Source organism: Ambystoma mexicanum, chromosome 12 (assembly GCF_040938575.1).
Source record: "Ambystoma mexicanum isolate Mex_15411 chromosome 12, UKY_AmexF1_1, whole genome shotgun sequence".
Taxonomy (NCBI): domain Eukaryota; kingdom Metazoa; phylum Chordata; class Amphibia; order Caudata; family Ambystomatidae; genus Ambystoma; species Ambystoma mexicanum.
In genome coordinates this window covers 830,856,065-830,870,132 of record NC_090936.1, presented here as the reverse complement: position 1 = coordinate 830,870,132, position 14,068 = coordinate 830,856,065, and the positions used below count along the sequence as shown (strand labels likewise).

Here is a 14,068-nt window from a genome sequence, read left to right as displayed (position 1 = left end):
TGTAGATTGTAGGCCACCTTGCGGGCCTCTTGAGGGTTTCTATTTATTGAGAAATGCTTCAAGATGGCTGCCCTATAGGTGGACTATCTTGAGTGGTTCTGATCCTCCAGCCCCGCAAAGAAGCTGGAGTATTCAGGTGAAAATGTCCACTTGACATACAGAATACAACTTCAGGTGGAAAGTCTCCATCATTTGCTCATACATTTCGAGGTGCTCCCAAACTGAATATTTGGCATTTTTATGCTATGGCGTTATTACGCTCCTAATAGCCTTAATTTGCTCCAGGGGATCTTTCAGTAGGGCCCTATTAATTTTGTTGGCCTTTTTAGTTTTGGTCACCCTTGTCCACTCATCCTCTGACTCAGAGGCACTGCTACATGAGGCAGCTGTCTGATCCTCTAGGCTTTCCCTGATTCTGCAGGCTTGGGAATGGCTGGCAGAATGTGGGGGCCTAGTCTCTTGAGACCTGTGATGCTTAGAATAGTCTTCTGACTCTCCCTTGCTCCCAGGGTTGGCTGAGTAGCACCTACTCACCCCCCACTGCCCTAGCTGGGAAGAGGCTTTTAAGATGCTCTTTGTGGGCCTAGTTTCATGGAATTCCCCACCAAATTCGACTGACTGATCTCTTGGTAAGTTGTATCTCTGAGGATCCAGTTCTCTTATTCTCCCTTTACTGGAGTCTTCCTGATCAGAGTGGCTGGCCCTAATATTTGGGAACCTGTACATAGATGCCCGCCCATCCGTTTCTGGGAGGCGCTGATCTGTCAGTCCCATATTTCCCATTGTGTTGAAGTCTACCATCCCTGTGGCCCTTGGTTCATATGAGCCAGTGGACATGAAGGTGGCAGAGTTCATGGAACTGAAGGGATGCCAGGGGTCCTGAGGTTATGCTCAGGAGTTTCTCTTTCCCATCTTACCTCATCTCTTTCAGCCCCTACTTCCTGATAACATGCCAAAACTGACCATTTTGCTCCTCTATTAAAGCCTTACTGGTCTCTGATTTGTTCTTGCATGGCTATCTGTTTATGGAGCCTGTCATTCTTTTCACAGAGAGCCTCATTGGTTCTCTGTGCTTCCTGCCTGGTTTGGGAATACTGGGCCAATTTTTGCTTCAGGAGACTCACCTCCTGAGTTTGGTCCTTATTGGTCTGATTGTGAAAGCATCCTCCACCCGCCTGGTGTGCTCTAACAGCTTTTCATAATCAGTTTTGATCTCCCCAACCTCCTGAAGAGCCAGCTTTCTTTCCTCCCTCCAACTTGGTTTTTAAATGGCCGACTTCCTGGCCTAAGGCGTCCCTCTCCTGACTTGGAGCGGCCCTCTGCTCAGCCAGGTCGTCCCTCTGTTTTTTAAATGGCCCAACTTTCTGGCGCTCCTCATCAAACTCTGCTTGGGATTTGGGTTTATTATTTTCCTCTTTTATTTGGTCTATCTGGTCTTGTAAGATGACCATCTGTTCTGCGCATACTCTATTAAAAGTTAATTGTTGTGTCAGCCTTTGTTGACTTTGTTTTAAAGAGTCCAACCTTTCCTGACACTCATTTTGCAGTGTCTGTACCTGGGCATCTTGCTCTGCATTCTTTTGCAGTAGGAGAGCTAGATCTTCTTGGAGTTTGGTGGCATACTGCCTAGCCTCTGTTTCATATTCTTTGCTATCCTGGAGTCTTTGCTTTGCAGAGTCCAGATTGCTCTGGATTTTCTGCAGTGTTTCCTCTTGCCTCTTTGTGAAATCTACATGGTCTGCATGCTTTTCCTGTATGACTCCTATGTGGAGGTACATGTAGGCCGCTATTGTGGCAATTTTGCACTGCTCCTCTTTTATTTTAGGGGCCATATACAATTCGCTAAGTGCTTGATGTAATGTACCCTTGTCATGCCAGGTATCTAGGTTGATTGCAGAGATTTTCTGTTTTATTTCCTGCAGCCATACCTGTTTGTCCTGTTCTGGCCATTCACCCCTGACAAACAATTTGTACAGGCCGTGTTCCCTAGCAATATTAATTTCCACTGGGGTTAACATTCTGGAAATATTTATTTTCTTCTGACTTATCTCAGGGTTAGTGTACTTTTACAAACAGGCCCAATTCCTTTGTGTATTTCTTTTGAGGGGCGTTTGTACAGTGTAGCACAGTATGGTAACCCAACAAGGTGTATGCACCCCGTTGGCTAGCACACTGTGTTAGACTGGCACGAGTGGTATGTCAAATTCAGGATCTCGGCACCGAGCCCCCAAGCTGTAAGTGATTTCAATATATGATATGATATGATAGTTTATTTATAACGCGCTTAATACCCAGAGGTTTCTAAGCGCAGACCCGGGGATCGAACCTGTGTTGCTCCACGTCGTCTTGCTTCCAAGGCGAGCATGTTGCCGCTGAGCTATTCTCCCGAGACAAATCTGGCACACACCCAAGTCACGGCCAGCGTGTAGTGCACAAATGAAACCCTTATTTATTTTATCTAGAAGTTCAATATTCTGAACGATATACCACTCATATCACACCCTTCTCCTGAGACCCCTCTCCCCCAGTCACACTGAACCAGGAATCAGGCTAGTTTGCAAAGGTAAATGTTTATTTATGGATTTAGAATTTAATCACAATATATTTTAATAGGTAAAAAACAATCACCAATGGGGTGACAGAACACTGAATAATATCTTTAATACACTAGAAATCAAATAATGAGCACAATAGCAAATGCAGTACAGAAAACAATACTTTTGGTTTGGTTTGAAACAGATGGCCCTATGGTTAGGGGTTCTCCCTGCAACACCCCTCAACCCCCCAATAGGCAATTAAATAGATGTGAGGAGAGAGCCGATATTCAGGAATAGCACAAATCAAACAGAATATCAAACACAAGAGAAAAACGGAATTGACTTTTCAGCTGTCAGCATGGCTTTGAAATTGTCTTTGGAATTGACTGAGCAAAACAACAAATGTGGTCAAAAATACTTAAATTATTATACATTCTTATGGGAGCCGTTTTGAACAGTTGCACACAATCACAAACAATGATTTAGTCAAAAGAAAACATTTAAAATCTCAAAGTCCAAGTGGGAAGCAGTTTAAAGGTAATTCACACGTGTAAAACCTCTCAGAATTTCAATTTGCGGCAAACCTTTCCTTTCGCGATTTTCACTATAACGGGCAAATCGCACTGTTTTGCACTGTCTATCATAAAATCGGAGGGAGTTATAGAGGTTTTAGTAAGAGCCATTTTGCAAGATAGGCGTGAGAATGGAAAACTGAAATTCATATTTAGAAATGGCAGATAGGTATTCTTTTACTATATCAAGGACTACAGAAAAGAGAATGCCACACAGGAATCAGTTATTCACGGCCGCTCATAACAATTCATGTGTGATACTCTATTTTCCGTTTGGTTTGGGAATTACTTTTCTTAATCAGATCAATAAGAAGTTAGGGTTTAATAACACAGATGAGAAAAGAGTCAGTGCAAATATAGTTCTAGCAATACTGTGGTTCTGAATTAAAGATGGGATGGGTTTGAGATTGGGATCATACAATGCAGATATATTATGGATCACTGTTCTTCCTATTAATGCTCACAAAATAAGTTAATAAATTGGACCGTCATTTCTGGTCATGGATTGGGCCTGGTCTATCAAGGAAGGACAGCACATCAGGTGCAGGACTGGATCAGCTAGGCCAGTCACAGGATTTGCTCAGGATCTGCCCTTCTTGTTTGTGAGTATCTCAAATCAGCTGGATAACAAGTTCCTCAGGCAAGGCTTGTGGTAGCAAGCCAGAGATTTTCAGGATACTACTTCAGAAGTCCTTCTCACACCACAGCGCTTCACTGGGTTGCAAGAATAAGTTAGAGAATGTAGGCCTTGCAGAAAGTCAATAGTTCTCTAATGCTGTCAAGAGTCTTGGCATCTGGATCAGGAAGGATGTTAAGGCTGGATGTAGAATGCTGGATCAGAGTGGTTCGCCAGAATTAGTAAAGTGAGTGGATCAGTGAGTCCCTATGTGTTGTCAGCTGTCTTTATTTATCCTTTCAAATGACGTCACAAAATGGGTGTATAGGCCGGCTTAACTAAGCATGCCCCTGTGAACTGGGATTGGATCAAAACCTCATCTCCGCCTTGCATCTGAGCGATTGGATCAAGGCCGGATGATGGCACATTTTATGGTTTGCTTTACAGTCCTTAGAAACCTCCCTTTAGCCAGTGGTCTCAAAATCAGATTTTATCCTAAATACATATTTCTACATTGGTTACCTTTACACAAATCCCACACAAAGATTCCATATTTTATGTAGTAGCTGTTCCTCAAAATCCCGCAGCTGTGGGATCTTGTTTCATCTTTCTACAGAATTTTGTCCTGTTCATCATGAACACAATTTCCAAACTTTCTGCAACTTTCCACAAATGTGTGTGTTTATCATACGGATGTGTGTGTAAAGTTTCACAATTTTGCATTAACACATTTCACATAAAACCATATATATTGCCATTCCTGTCCAGAATATGTTACACAGTTCTACCGCCTCTTAAAACGTGCAGCCAAAAATTAGACTAATAGATCTGTTCTTTTTATATGTTCACCACTTTGAATCACAAGTTATGAGTCTTTAAAAATTGTTCATTGTTCATGCTTAACAGCAAATGGTCCTGCCCCTTTGTCTCTCCCTGCAGTCCAGGAGCAACCCCCTCCCTTGGGGAGTTCCTTCCAGGAGCAGTTTATGATCCCTTTCACACCTCAGTTTCCTGGGCTGAAGGCTCTGCTATTGTTCATTCTCTTTCTGTAGACAAAAGTCTGGGCTAATCCACAATTATCATCTCCCAGTGAGTTTCTGCTGAGAGGATTTCCCCTCCCCTTGGAAGAAACCTGTTTTTCCACTTCCAAAGGGTTGCAGCTCAGCCAGGCTAATTTATTCTTAGTAAAAAATCCAGCAGAAACCAAACTTATTGCATCAAATCACATAAATACATTACTTTCCTAGCTTTCAATCTGTAGGATCAAAAACACAACTAAGATCTGTATTCCTTTTAGCAACAATTCTTTTATGTTTGCTAATCCGGCAGACTTTTAGTTTAAATACTTTGAAGTTTCATCACAAGCTCATCTGACTGCTGTCATTCACAGGTAGCCCAGGGTACTGCACCTAGATTTTGACAGGGGCTGTCAGTTTACAGACAATCCAGTTTTTCTGAAGAAATGTTTTATTCTTTACATTTTAGGTCTTCATATATTGGCCCGCTTCATTAGATTACATGAAGTTTAGCACCAAGCAAGAGTTTAAATGTTGAGTTTTTAGCAACAAAGCAAATGTCTTTTATAAGCACATTTTGGAGTTTCATTTGCAAAGCGCTGCTTCTCTTTCTGCACTCTGTTTGCTGGTCATGGAGCCCACTGGCACATTTTCTGTAGTGTGTGCTCTATCCCACCACACATGCACCATGGGTGACAGGTTGCGCATCCATCTTTTTGTTGTGTTGCAGAACGCAGTTCTTGTAGGTTTTTTCCATGCACAAGGGTTTTGCCATCATTGTTGCAGTTTCTTGCGCCATACTATCAGAGTGATGCCGCATAGCACAGTGGAGTGTGTCAATACATCCCACAACACACACCCACACCTACACACACAAACTGTCCCCACAAATGCACAATCTCCCCGCTCTCTTAGACACACACCTACAAACTGCTCTGAAACACTCCCAACACACACCCAGTGCCCACACACACAATGTCCCTGACCACAGGCACTGCCCCTGCACCCTCAAACACAGCCCCCACACACTGTCCCCAACACATTGCCCATAGGAAGACCTACCTTCATATACATTTTCCAGCATCACACAAACATTGCCTACACACACTAACACTGTCCCCACACAAACTGTCCATACACACTGTCCTTCACATGCACATAAACATCTCCCATACATATATTCCCCAGGCCCACTGTTCCCCCCACACAAGCTCACTGTCCCCGCAAACTGCACAGGTATATAGGCACACACACACACACACACACACACACACACACACACGGTCGCAAACACTACCCCATACTCGAAATGTTCTGGAATGCTGCACACACACACACACACATACTGCCATCAAACCAGTCATTGCGCCCCATAGCAGTGGTTTTCAAACATTTTCATGCTTGATTGATTTTGACATTTCTAAAGTGCAACGTTTGCCCGAAAGCATTGTGGAGCTGTAGAGTAAAGGCCATTCATATGAGAGCCAAAAGAGAACCAGCAGCTAATACAAAAGTGTCTTGATCGCCTTCCTAAAGGCTATATGATTCAAGATTTTCTTTATGGACATAGGTAGATCATTCCATATTCTGGCTGCGGCCACGGAAAAAGCTCTACCGCCAATCCTCATGCGGAGGTAAGGGGGTACAATGAGCATGTCAGTGGAAGCTGAGCGAAGTTGACGGTTAGGATGATAACACACAAATTTAGCTTGTAAAAACTCTGCACCTAGGTCATGAGTGGCTCTGTGCACTATGCATAAGGCCTTAAATCTTATGCGCTGGTTAACAGGTAGCCAGTGTATTGAACGCAAGACTAGAGATATATAGGCTCCATAGGGAGTGGCAGTAGCCATTTGGGCCGCTGAGCTGAGCCCCCCTTGTGTAAAAGTATTGTTGCCAGCCCCCTCACCATGTTTTAAGTACAAATACTGTTTCTGGGCACCCCTAGATGCCATAACTGCTTACATTTTATTTTAAAAGCCGTCACTGCACGCATTTTGTGAACGGACTAGTGCCCCTCCTGGATATACTTCGGGCCCCTCCTAATGGGGCCAGCCCCACAGTTTGAATGCCAGTTCCCTATAGACACATCCCTCAAAAATACACTGCCCACACACTCACAGTCTGCTCCCCTGCACATACACATAACTGCCTCCACACAAACTCCCCCCCCCACACACACTCACATATTGCACCCACACCAGGCACTGTGCCCCCATAAACACATCTCCCCACTTAGATACTACCCTCCTCCCCCCACAGACACACACTGCACCCTGCACACTGAAACATTTCCTCCTCACACACAGGCCACACCCATACTGTCCCCCAAACACACTGCACAACACACTATAACACCACACACTTCCCATATGCATGCACACACACACACACACACGCACACACACACACACGCACGCACGTTGTGAGTGCCTGAGAGTTTAAGCGAAATGCATGCCAATAGCTGCATAAACGTGCATATCATGGTAATACCTGACATATGTCCCTTGTCAGAAGCCAAATCCTAATGGCTTTGCGAATGTTTGTTTTTCTTTTTTTCCTCTTGTTAAAATGCTTAGCCCTACCTCTCATTTGTTGTGAGTCGCTGTCTTGTTGGGTGCTGTGTATGTGTTTGTGTTTTCTGTTGTAGATATTTGTTAGCTCTGTAGCAGGTCTTTCTCAGTGCCTCGGTTCATACTGCTGTTTGCTCGGGGAGGTTCTTTCTCTTGGGCCGGGATATGTTGTTGTAATTTAATGCATACATCTTTAAAAGGGGGGATATGCATTATATTCTGTTGTGTTCTTTTAGTTTCCTCAGCTCTGTTTGTTATATGCCTGTTAATACTTGAGGCACTTTTTCTGTATTCATTGTTTGCCAAAATAAATAACATCGTTTAAAATGAAGAATATCTAACACGGGCACAGAAAGGGTTACATTGTTTTGGGTTGGTAACACAGCCCAGAGCTCAAGTTGCAGACCCACTCTGCAGTTCTTTTTCCAACCCTCATTCCATCATAGGAAAACCACCAGCTGCAAATTTAAAAGTAATTCATAGAACCTCTTCTGATTTACTTATAATAAAGTAAAATTTTCAATGTTGTATTTTTTCTGTTATATTTGACACATTTTTTGTTTGTGTTTGAAAGTTAATATGTTTAACTAAAATGTTTTTTTTTTCTTTAGACTTGCGTGCTCAACTCTGGAGTTTTCTCTGATCCAATGCAGATATTTTGAGGACATTATCAACATTTCTAATGAACATCGCTATGCACATGAGTATGGGGATCTAAATGTAAATGAAACAAGTCGTCCAGAAACTAAGAAGAATCCTTTAAAGGAACGCGGAGCTGACGACTTCCAACATCACACCCCTTTTATTGGCTCAGGGGGTGATGTCATGCGTACCTCTCAAAGCTGTAGCACTTCTAGGTCTGAAAAATCGGTGCTTAAAAAGTCCACTGTTCGCTCTCAACAAAGGAGTGAAAAAAAGGAAAATACAATCGGTACTGCCAGTCACAAAGAGATGGAGCACTCCAGTTCGTGCGATGAAGGTTTTACCTCTACTGAGGTGGTCAGGAAAGATGTTGTTGAACAGAAGCCAGTTTATGCCCAAAGAACCAGAGAACAGTAAGATGATCTATGATACTCCTTATACATGTATTTTTTCCTGGTGTTTTGCACAGCACTGCCTGAACAAACCTTTAAAAGCTCTGCAGCATAAATGATTGGGGCACTTTGTGGGGGGAAAGGGTAAAATGTAGGGAAAACATCTGGGCAGCAGCATAATTACACAGGGGCACAGGGTTCAGTGTAGATATTAGAGGTAAATGCCGGAAACAAATCAAAGTCTGTGGTAAATCCTGCATTGCCCGCCCTTGATTTTTTTATTTTATTTATTTATTTGCATTTTTATAGCGCTCACACAGCCCGGGGGCATCGAGGCACTGTTACGGGAATATGTCTTAGTTGCATATTTATAACCCGCTTAATACCCAGAAGTTTGTAAGCGTGGACCTGTAGATCGAACCTGTGCTGATTTGTGTCGTCTTGTTTCCAAGGCGAGCACGTTGCCGCTGATCCTCCTCGGACAATTTTACCATTGCCTCTATGATGCTTTTTAGAGGGATTGGGTTGAAAGTCAGGTTGGGTAGGGGAACAGTGGTTTTTAAGGGCCTTCATGAATTGCAGGTGGATTTTGATGATGATAAGACTTTCTGGAGTTCTTTCCGGAGTGTGGTCCAATCAGCCCCATTCTTTTTCTTCTAAAATGTAAACTCATAGTTATTACCAACAGGACGCTCTCTCTACTCACTGAGCTGAGGTATGTGAGGGGTCAGTAAATGCGAGACGGACAACGGCTTGTGTAAAAAAAAAAAATTATTAACGATAAAAAGTGCAAATAAATCCTTGCTAAACCTACTCGATCAGGGAGTTCCCTACCTAGTGTAAGAGCTAAGGGTTTTACTCCTTGCATAAACAAACAAAACTGGCCCTCACACTAAGCAACAAAGACATTCAAAGTAAATTGTAAACAACATAAATGAGTGAATAACCAACAACCAGTAACTTGGACGACCTTCACCTGTACTGGGTAGATCCTTTCCCCAGGATTTTTCAAAGTCAATTTCCCCAAATTTTCAAAATAAAAAGTGAAGTCTCAAACCAGGTCTTGTAAGTTCCAAATGAAACAAAAGTTTGCCAAACAGAATTCCACTGTTCTTCAGCTTTCTTTTGAAAAGTTCCCCTTCCAATTCCAGCCAATAAAACCGCACCAATGATAACCCTGGATATCCTTTTTCCAAGATAGTTTTGCCACAGGTCAAAGAATGAATGAGGCGAGCATTATGCTTCAACTTCTTTAATATCACTCTTCTGCAGTTTCAACATATTAACAGAAAAATGCTAAAAAAGTCTTCCACTGCTCCTTTTTTCCTTTTTTCTTTCTTTAAAAACGATATTTCCTAATGTCTCTGTAGTCCTTGACAGTGCTAGTCCAGTCTATGTGTCACTTCCTGTCTGTGGACCCCGTCCTGATGCTCAATTATTTTTCTGGCCATCTCCTATGGAACATAAAAGACATATTGTTAGGTTGGAGCTAATGTACTGTTCCTCTAGACATAGCTGAATACATTTGTGATTCTTACAGTACATGCATTGGGTGGGAAATTAATACTCGCCTCGTAGTCTTTAATAGAATCAAAACTCCTTATGCAGCCAGTAGGGGTAATCTTCATTCTATGTCAAGGCTGGAGGCAAGCATTATGCTTGTTCAAAGCTTCCCGTAACAGTTGTTGCCACCCCTTGAAATGGCTTAAAGTCAAAAGTCTTAAATGTACTATCGCTGCCCCAGTCCGCTGCTTGCATAATATCTTGCAATCTTAAGCCTGCTGAGAACGCTTTTGATGCCATAGCTCCTCTCACTGAATGAGCTCCAAATCCAAATGGTTTCAAATAGATGCCTGCTCATTGCATCACTTCCCGCACCCATGTGGCTATCGTGGCTGTCGCTACTGCTTGATGGGGCTTCCTGCGTGCTATCAGTAATTGCATGGTACTGGCTAGTCTAAACTCCACTGTTCTATCCTCGTATTCCCTGATACATGCCGCTACAGTCCATCTCGGGTTATCCGGCAGGTAGGGGTAGGATATAGATGCAGAACTCATCTTTGTTCTCATAGCCAGCGTAAACGTCACTCCTTCCTGCCCAAAGATTTTCCTGTTCACTTCTAACACCCTGACGTCTGCCCCTCATCTGCATGATACTAGGCATAGTAGCATGGCTAGCTTCCCTGACAATTGTTTCAGAGATAGGTACTTGTTTGCCAGCCAGTTCGCTACTAGGTGCAGCACTACCGTCACATCCCATAATTGCAAACACCTTGGCTCTGGCAGTTCCCTAAATCGTGCTCCTATTATGAGCCTTACTACTGCTGGGTGTTCTCCACCGGGGCTCCCTCTATGGGTAAGTGTCCCACAGATATCGCTGACCTGTAAACCCCAGTGGTTCTGAAGACCTTAACATCTTGTAATAGGTGGGCTAGGAAGTTAAGAATTGCTACTACAGGAGCTGAAATGGAATGAAAATGTCTCCCTCTGCACCAGAACGACCACTTTTTCCAAGCCGTGTCATAGCTTCTCTTGGTGGATGGTGCCCACGATTCTGCAGTGAGTTTGGCAGTTTGGCAGTCCTGCAAGGAGGAGTCTAACCTCCAGCTGAAATAGTTGTTTGTCTGCGCGTTCTGCTGTGTTGCAAACAGATCGGTGTGCACTGGCCCCCATAGCTGGTCCAGTTGCTGGAATACCTCTACGCTGGAATCTTTCGGATAACGGGAGTTCCAGTTCGCTACTACGTTGAGCGTCCCTGGCAGGTATTCTGCTGTGACCGAGGTCCCTAACTGCAGCCAAAAATGCTAGAAGCCTTTTGCCAGTTCCGCTAGGATCTTGGACTTGGTTCCTTCCAGGTGATTAATGTACCTGACTGCCGATATGTTGTCCATCTTGAGCATGGCACAGGAGCAGACTCTCCCCTTCGTAAATGCTCTCATCGCAAAAGATCCATCAGTTTATGTGGAACTGTAATTTGCCTGCGCTCCATTTCCCTCCTGTCTCTAGTGAGCGCACCTCGCTCCCCAGCCTATTCTACTGGCGTCTGATTCCACTATCAGGTTGGTTCAATCTCTGAATATGGCTCGCCCATTCCAGGCATCCATATTCTTCAAACACCATTCGAGTTCTGTGACCGAATTGCGATCTAGGGGCACCAACTCGTGGTATCTTAGTCCCTGTCGCAGATGCCTGATCTTTAGTTTCTGAAGGACTTGATAATGTAAAAAGCCCCGGAAATGTGGCCTGGATGGATGATGCTAAAAGCCCCAGCAATCTTGCTAGGACTCTGAGAGATACTGTCCGCTTGCTCAGACAAGCTCTAATCTCTTTTTTGATGTATCGGATCTTCCTGGCTGGCAACTCTGTCACTTCTGTTTGAGCTGTCTCAGTTTGTTCTGTCGGCTCTCTCTCTCCCTCTCTGAATGTCCTAAGTGTATCATATGTGGACTGATATCTTGCACAAACTCTAGGTGTAGATCTTGCATCGCTGGAAACAGTGCACCAGTTCCCCCCCATCTCCCTGGTGGGTAAATGTAATTTTTCACCTGTGGTAGAGCCTTGGCCTCGTCCTGGTCCTCTTCCTCTGCGGCCTTGCAGAAACCATCCTCTGCTGGGAAAGGAGTCTTTCTGCTTGCTTTCCCAGTAATGGGCTCTATTGTTGTGAGGTCTTCTACCCCCTTGAAAGCAAGCGGCTGCGCGACCTCGGTTGTGGTAAAAACTCTGCCTGGGAAGATTTTTCAGATTGAGGCTTGGGCTTTCTCAAGGGATGTGTAGGTCCCCACAAAAATGCCCATTTCTCCAGCATTGGATCTTTCATAGATTCAGATGCTTGAATATTCCCCGTCGTCAGACTGGGAATCCTCGGTGATAAATTAAATAATAATAATAATATATATATTTTTATATATATATATATATATATATATATGTATATATACACTGCCACCTAGCAGTGCATGTACATAGCCCATTATACCCTATGAGCCACTTCATTGTGTAGTCCCTCCACCTCACTTTGGTCCTTTATGGCCCCAGCCAATGAGGTGGCAGGGCTTAAGCTCCGCCCCCGGCAGCCATCTTCAGATTTTTCACCGCAGTCTATCAGACACAGGGAATCCTCAAGCTCTCTGAGCTTTTCCAAATTCTTTCTACATTTGTGTGGAATATATTTGTAAAATATATTCCATCTTGTTCCCCTTCCTAGGGGCTTTCTTTCCAATTAACCTTGGTGGCAAAACTTGTTGTTTTCCTCTCAAAATCGTCGACTGAACTTCTCTTCAGAAATGGAGGCACCTCAGGCTGTCAGGAAGCCTTCCCTGTTCAGGGACTGCACGAGGTGCAAGAAGAAATTGGTTTACTACAAGGACCCCCACGAGCATTGCATTTATTGTCTGTACCCACATGACATTAAAAAATGCGAGATTTGTAAAACTTTTTCCACCAAGACCCTTCATGACAGGCATAGAAGACTCCTTTCATACCTGGAATCCAGGAATCAATCTTCGGACAAAGAGTCTGTCAGAACAGCTCCTGTCCAATCCAGCACTCCATCTGAGAGGCAAACTTCAAAGAGAAGGGCCTCTTCAGTGGAAAGGAGTTCCTCTCCCAAATCCAAAAAGAGGAAGCTGGAATTGATACCCTTTCTGCCTCCAGTTGACCTTTCAAGCCAGAAAAAGTCAGCAAAATCTGCCTCCAGAGGTAAGGAGGAGTTTGCAAAAAACGGGGGGGGCAGTCGTCGGCAGATAAACCGCCCACGAATGAAGGGAAAGGTAAAGGCCTGTCATCGGCCATACCGTCGACGAAACCAGCATCGACGACGACGCTTAAGACATCGTCGACAGTTAGATCATCGTCATCGGACATGTCGACCACGAAGCAATCGTCGACGAGCAAGAAACACCACTCGTCCACGAAGCATTCATCCATGACGTAGTCGTCCACGGAGCACACTCCACATTCGTCAACGAAGCCCTCGTCGACGGGAAAATGTCAGTCGTCGACGACGAATCCCTCGTCGACTGGAAAATGTCAGTCGTCGACGACGAATCCCTCGTCGACTGGAAAATCTCAGTCGTCGACGGGAAAATCTCAGTCGACAACGAAGCTCTCGTCGACGGGAAAATCTCAGTCGTCTGCGGGAAGATCTCAGTCGTCGGCGAAGCCCTCGTCGACGGGAAAATCTCAGTCGTCGACGAGAATAACACCATCCATAACTCCTTCAGAGGCACCGCAAATTTCGGCAGTTACAGAGGAATTACTGCCTCTTACTCTTGAAGCTCCTGTCATTACAAGCAATATCATTGAGAAGAATACTGTAACTGAACCTCTGGTGCAGCAATTTTCACCTTTGGGGCACATGGCAGAACTTCCGGATATAATTCTTCAGGAAGAATTCTCTGATGCTGAAGTGGTGGAAGAGTCTATCGGTCCCTTACCAAAACAATACAGCCCTCCTTGGCACCCGTCCACGGGAGAATCCGAATATCCTCATGACCCGGTGCTCATGTTATCCGTGCAGAGGATTGTAGAAGAATTTTACAAACGGCAAAGGGAGACGCAAGTTCCGATTAATCCCATTCCTAGAGTGTCATCCCCGATTCCAGGCACATCGGGTTGCTCTGCTTACAGGAGTAGACCGCAAAAACGGATGAGATCCCCTGCTCGAAGACCGAGGAGCAGCACCCACAGTGCTTCACCTACAAGAGTCCCGTCACCACAGT

General features: G+C 44.3%; 1 protein-coding gene across 2 annotated transcripts in view; it reads left to right on the top strand.

Moving 5' to 3' along the window:
- The window catches only part of LRRIQ1 (leucine rich repeats and IQ motif containing 1), a 2,234,608-nt gene that overhangs the window by 1,145,816 nt on the left and 1,074,724 nt on the right, over positions 1–14,068 (top strand). For both annotated transcript variants that reach the window (XM_069629324.1, XM_069629323.1), the window contains one exon: positions 7,926–8,369. In XM_069629324.1, coding sequence (XP_069485425.1) covers positions 7,926–8,369 — 444 coding nt within the window. The remainder of the gene's footprint in view (positions 1–7,925; positions 8,370–14,068) is intronic.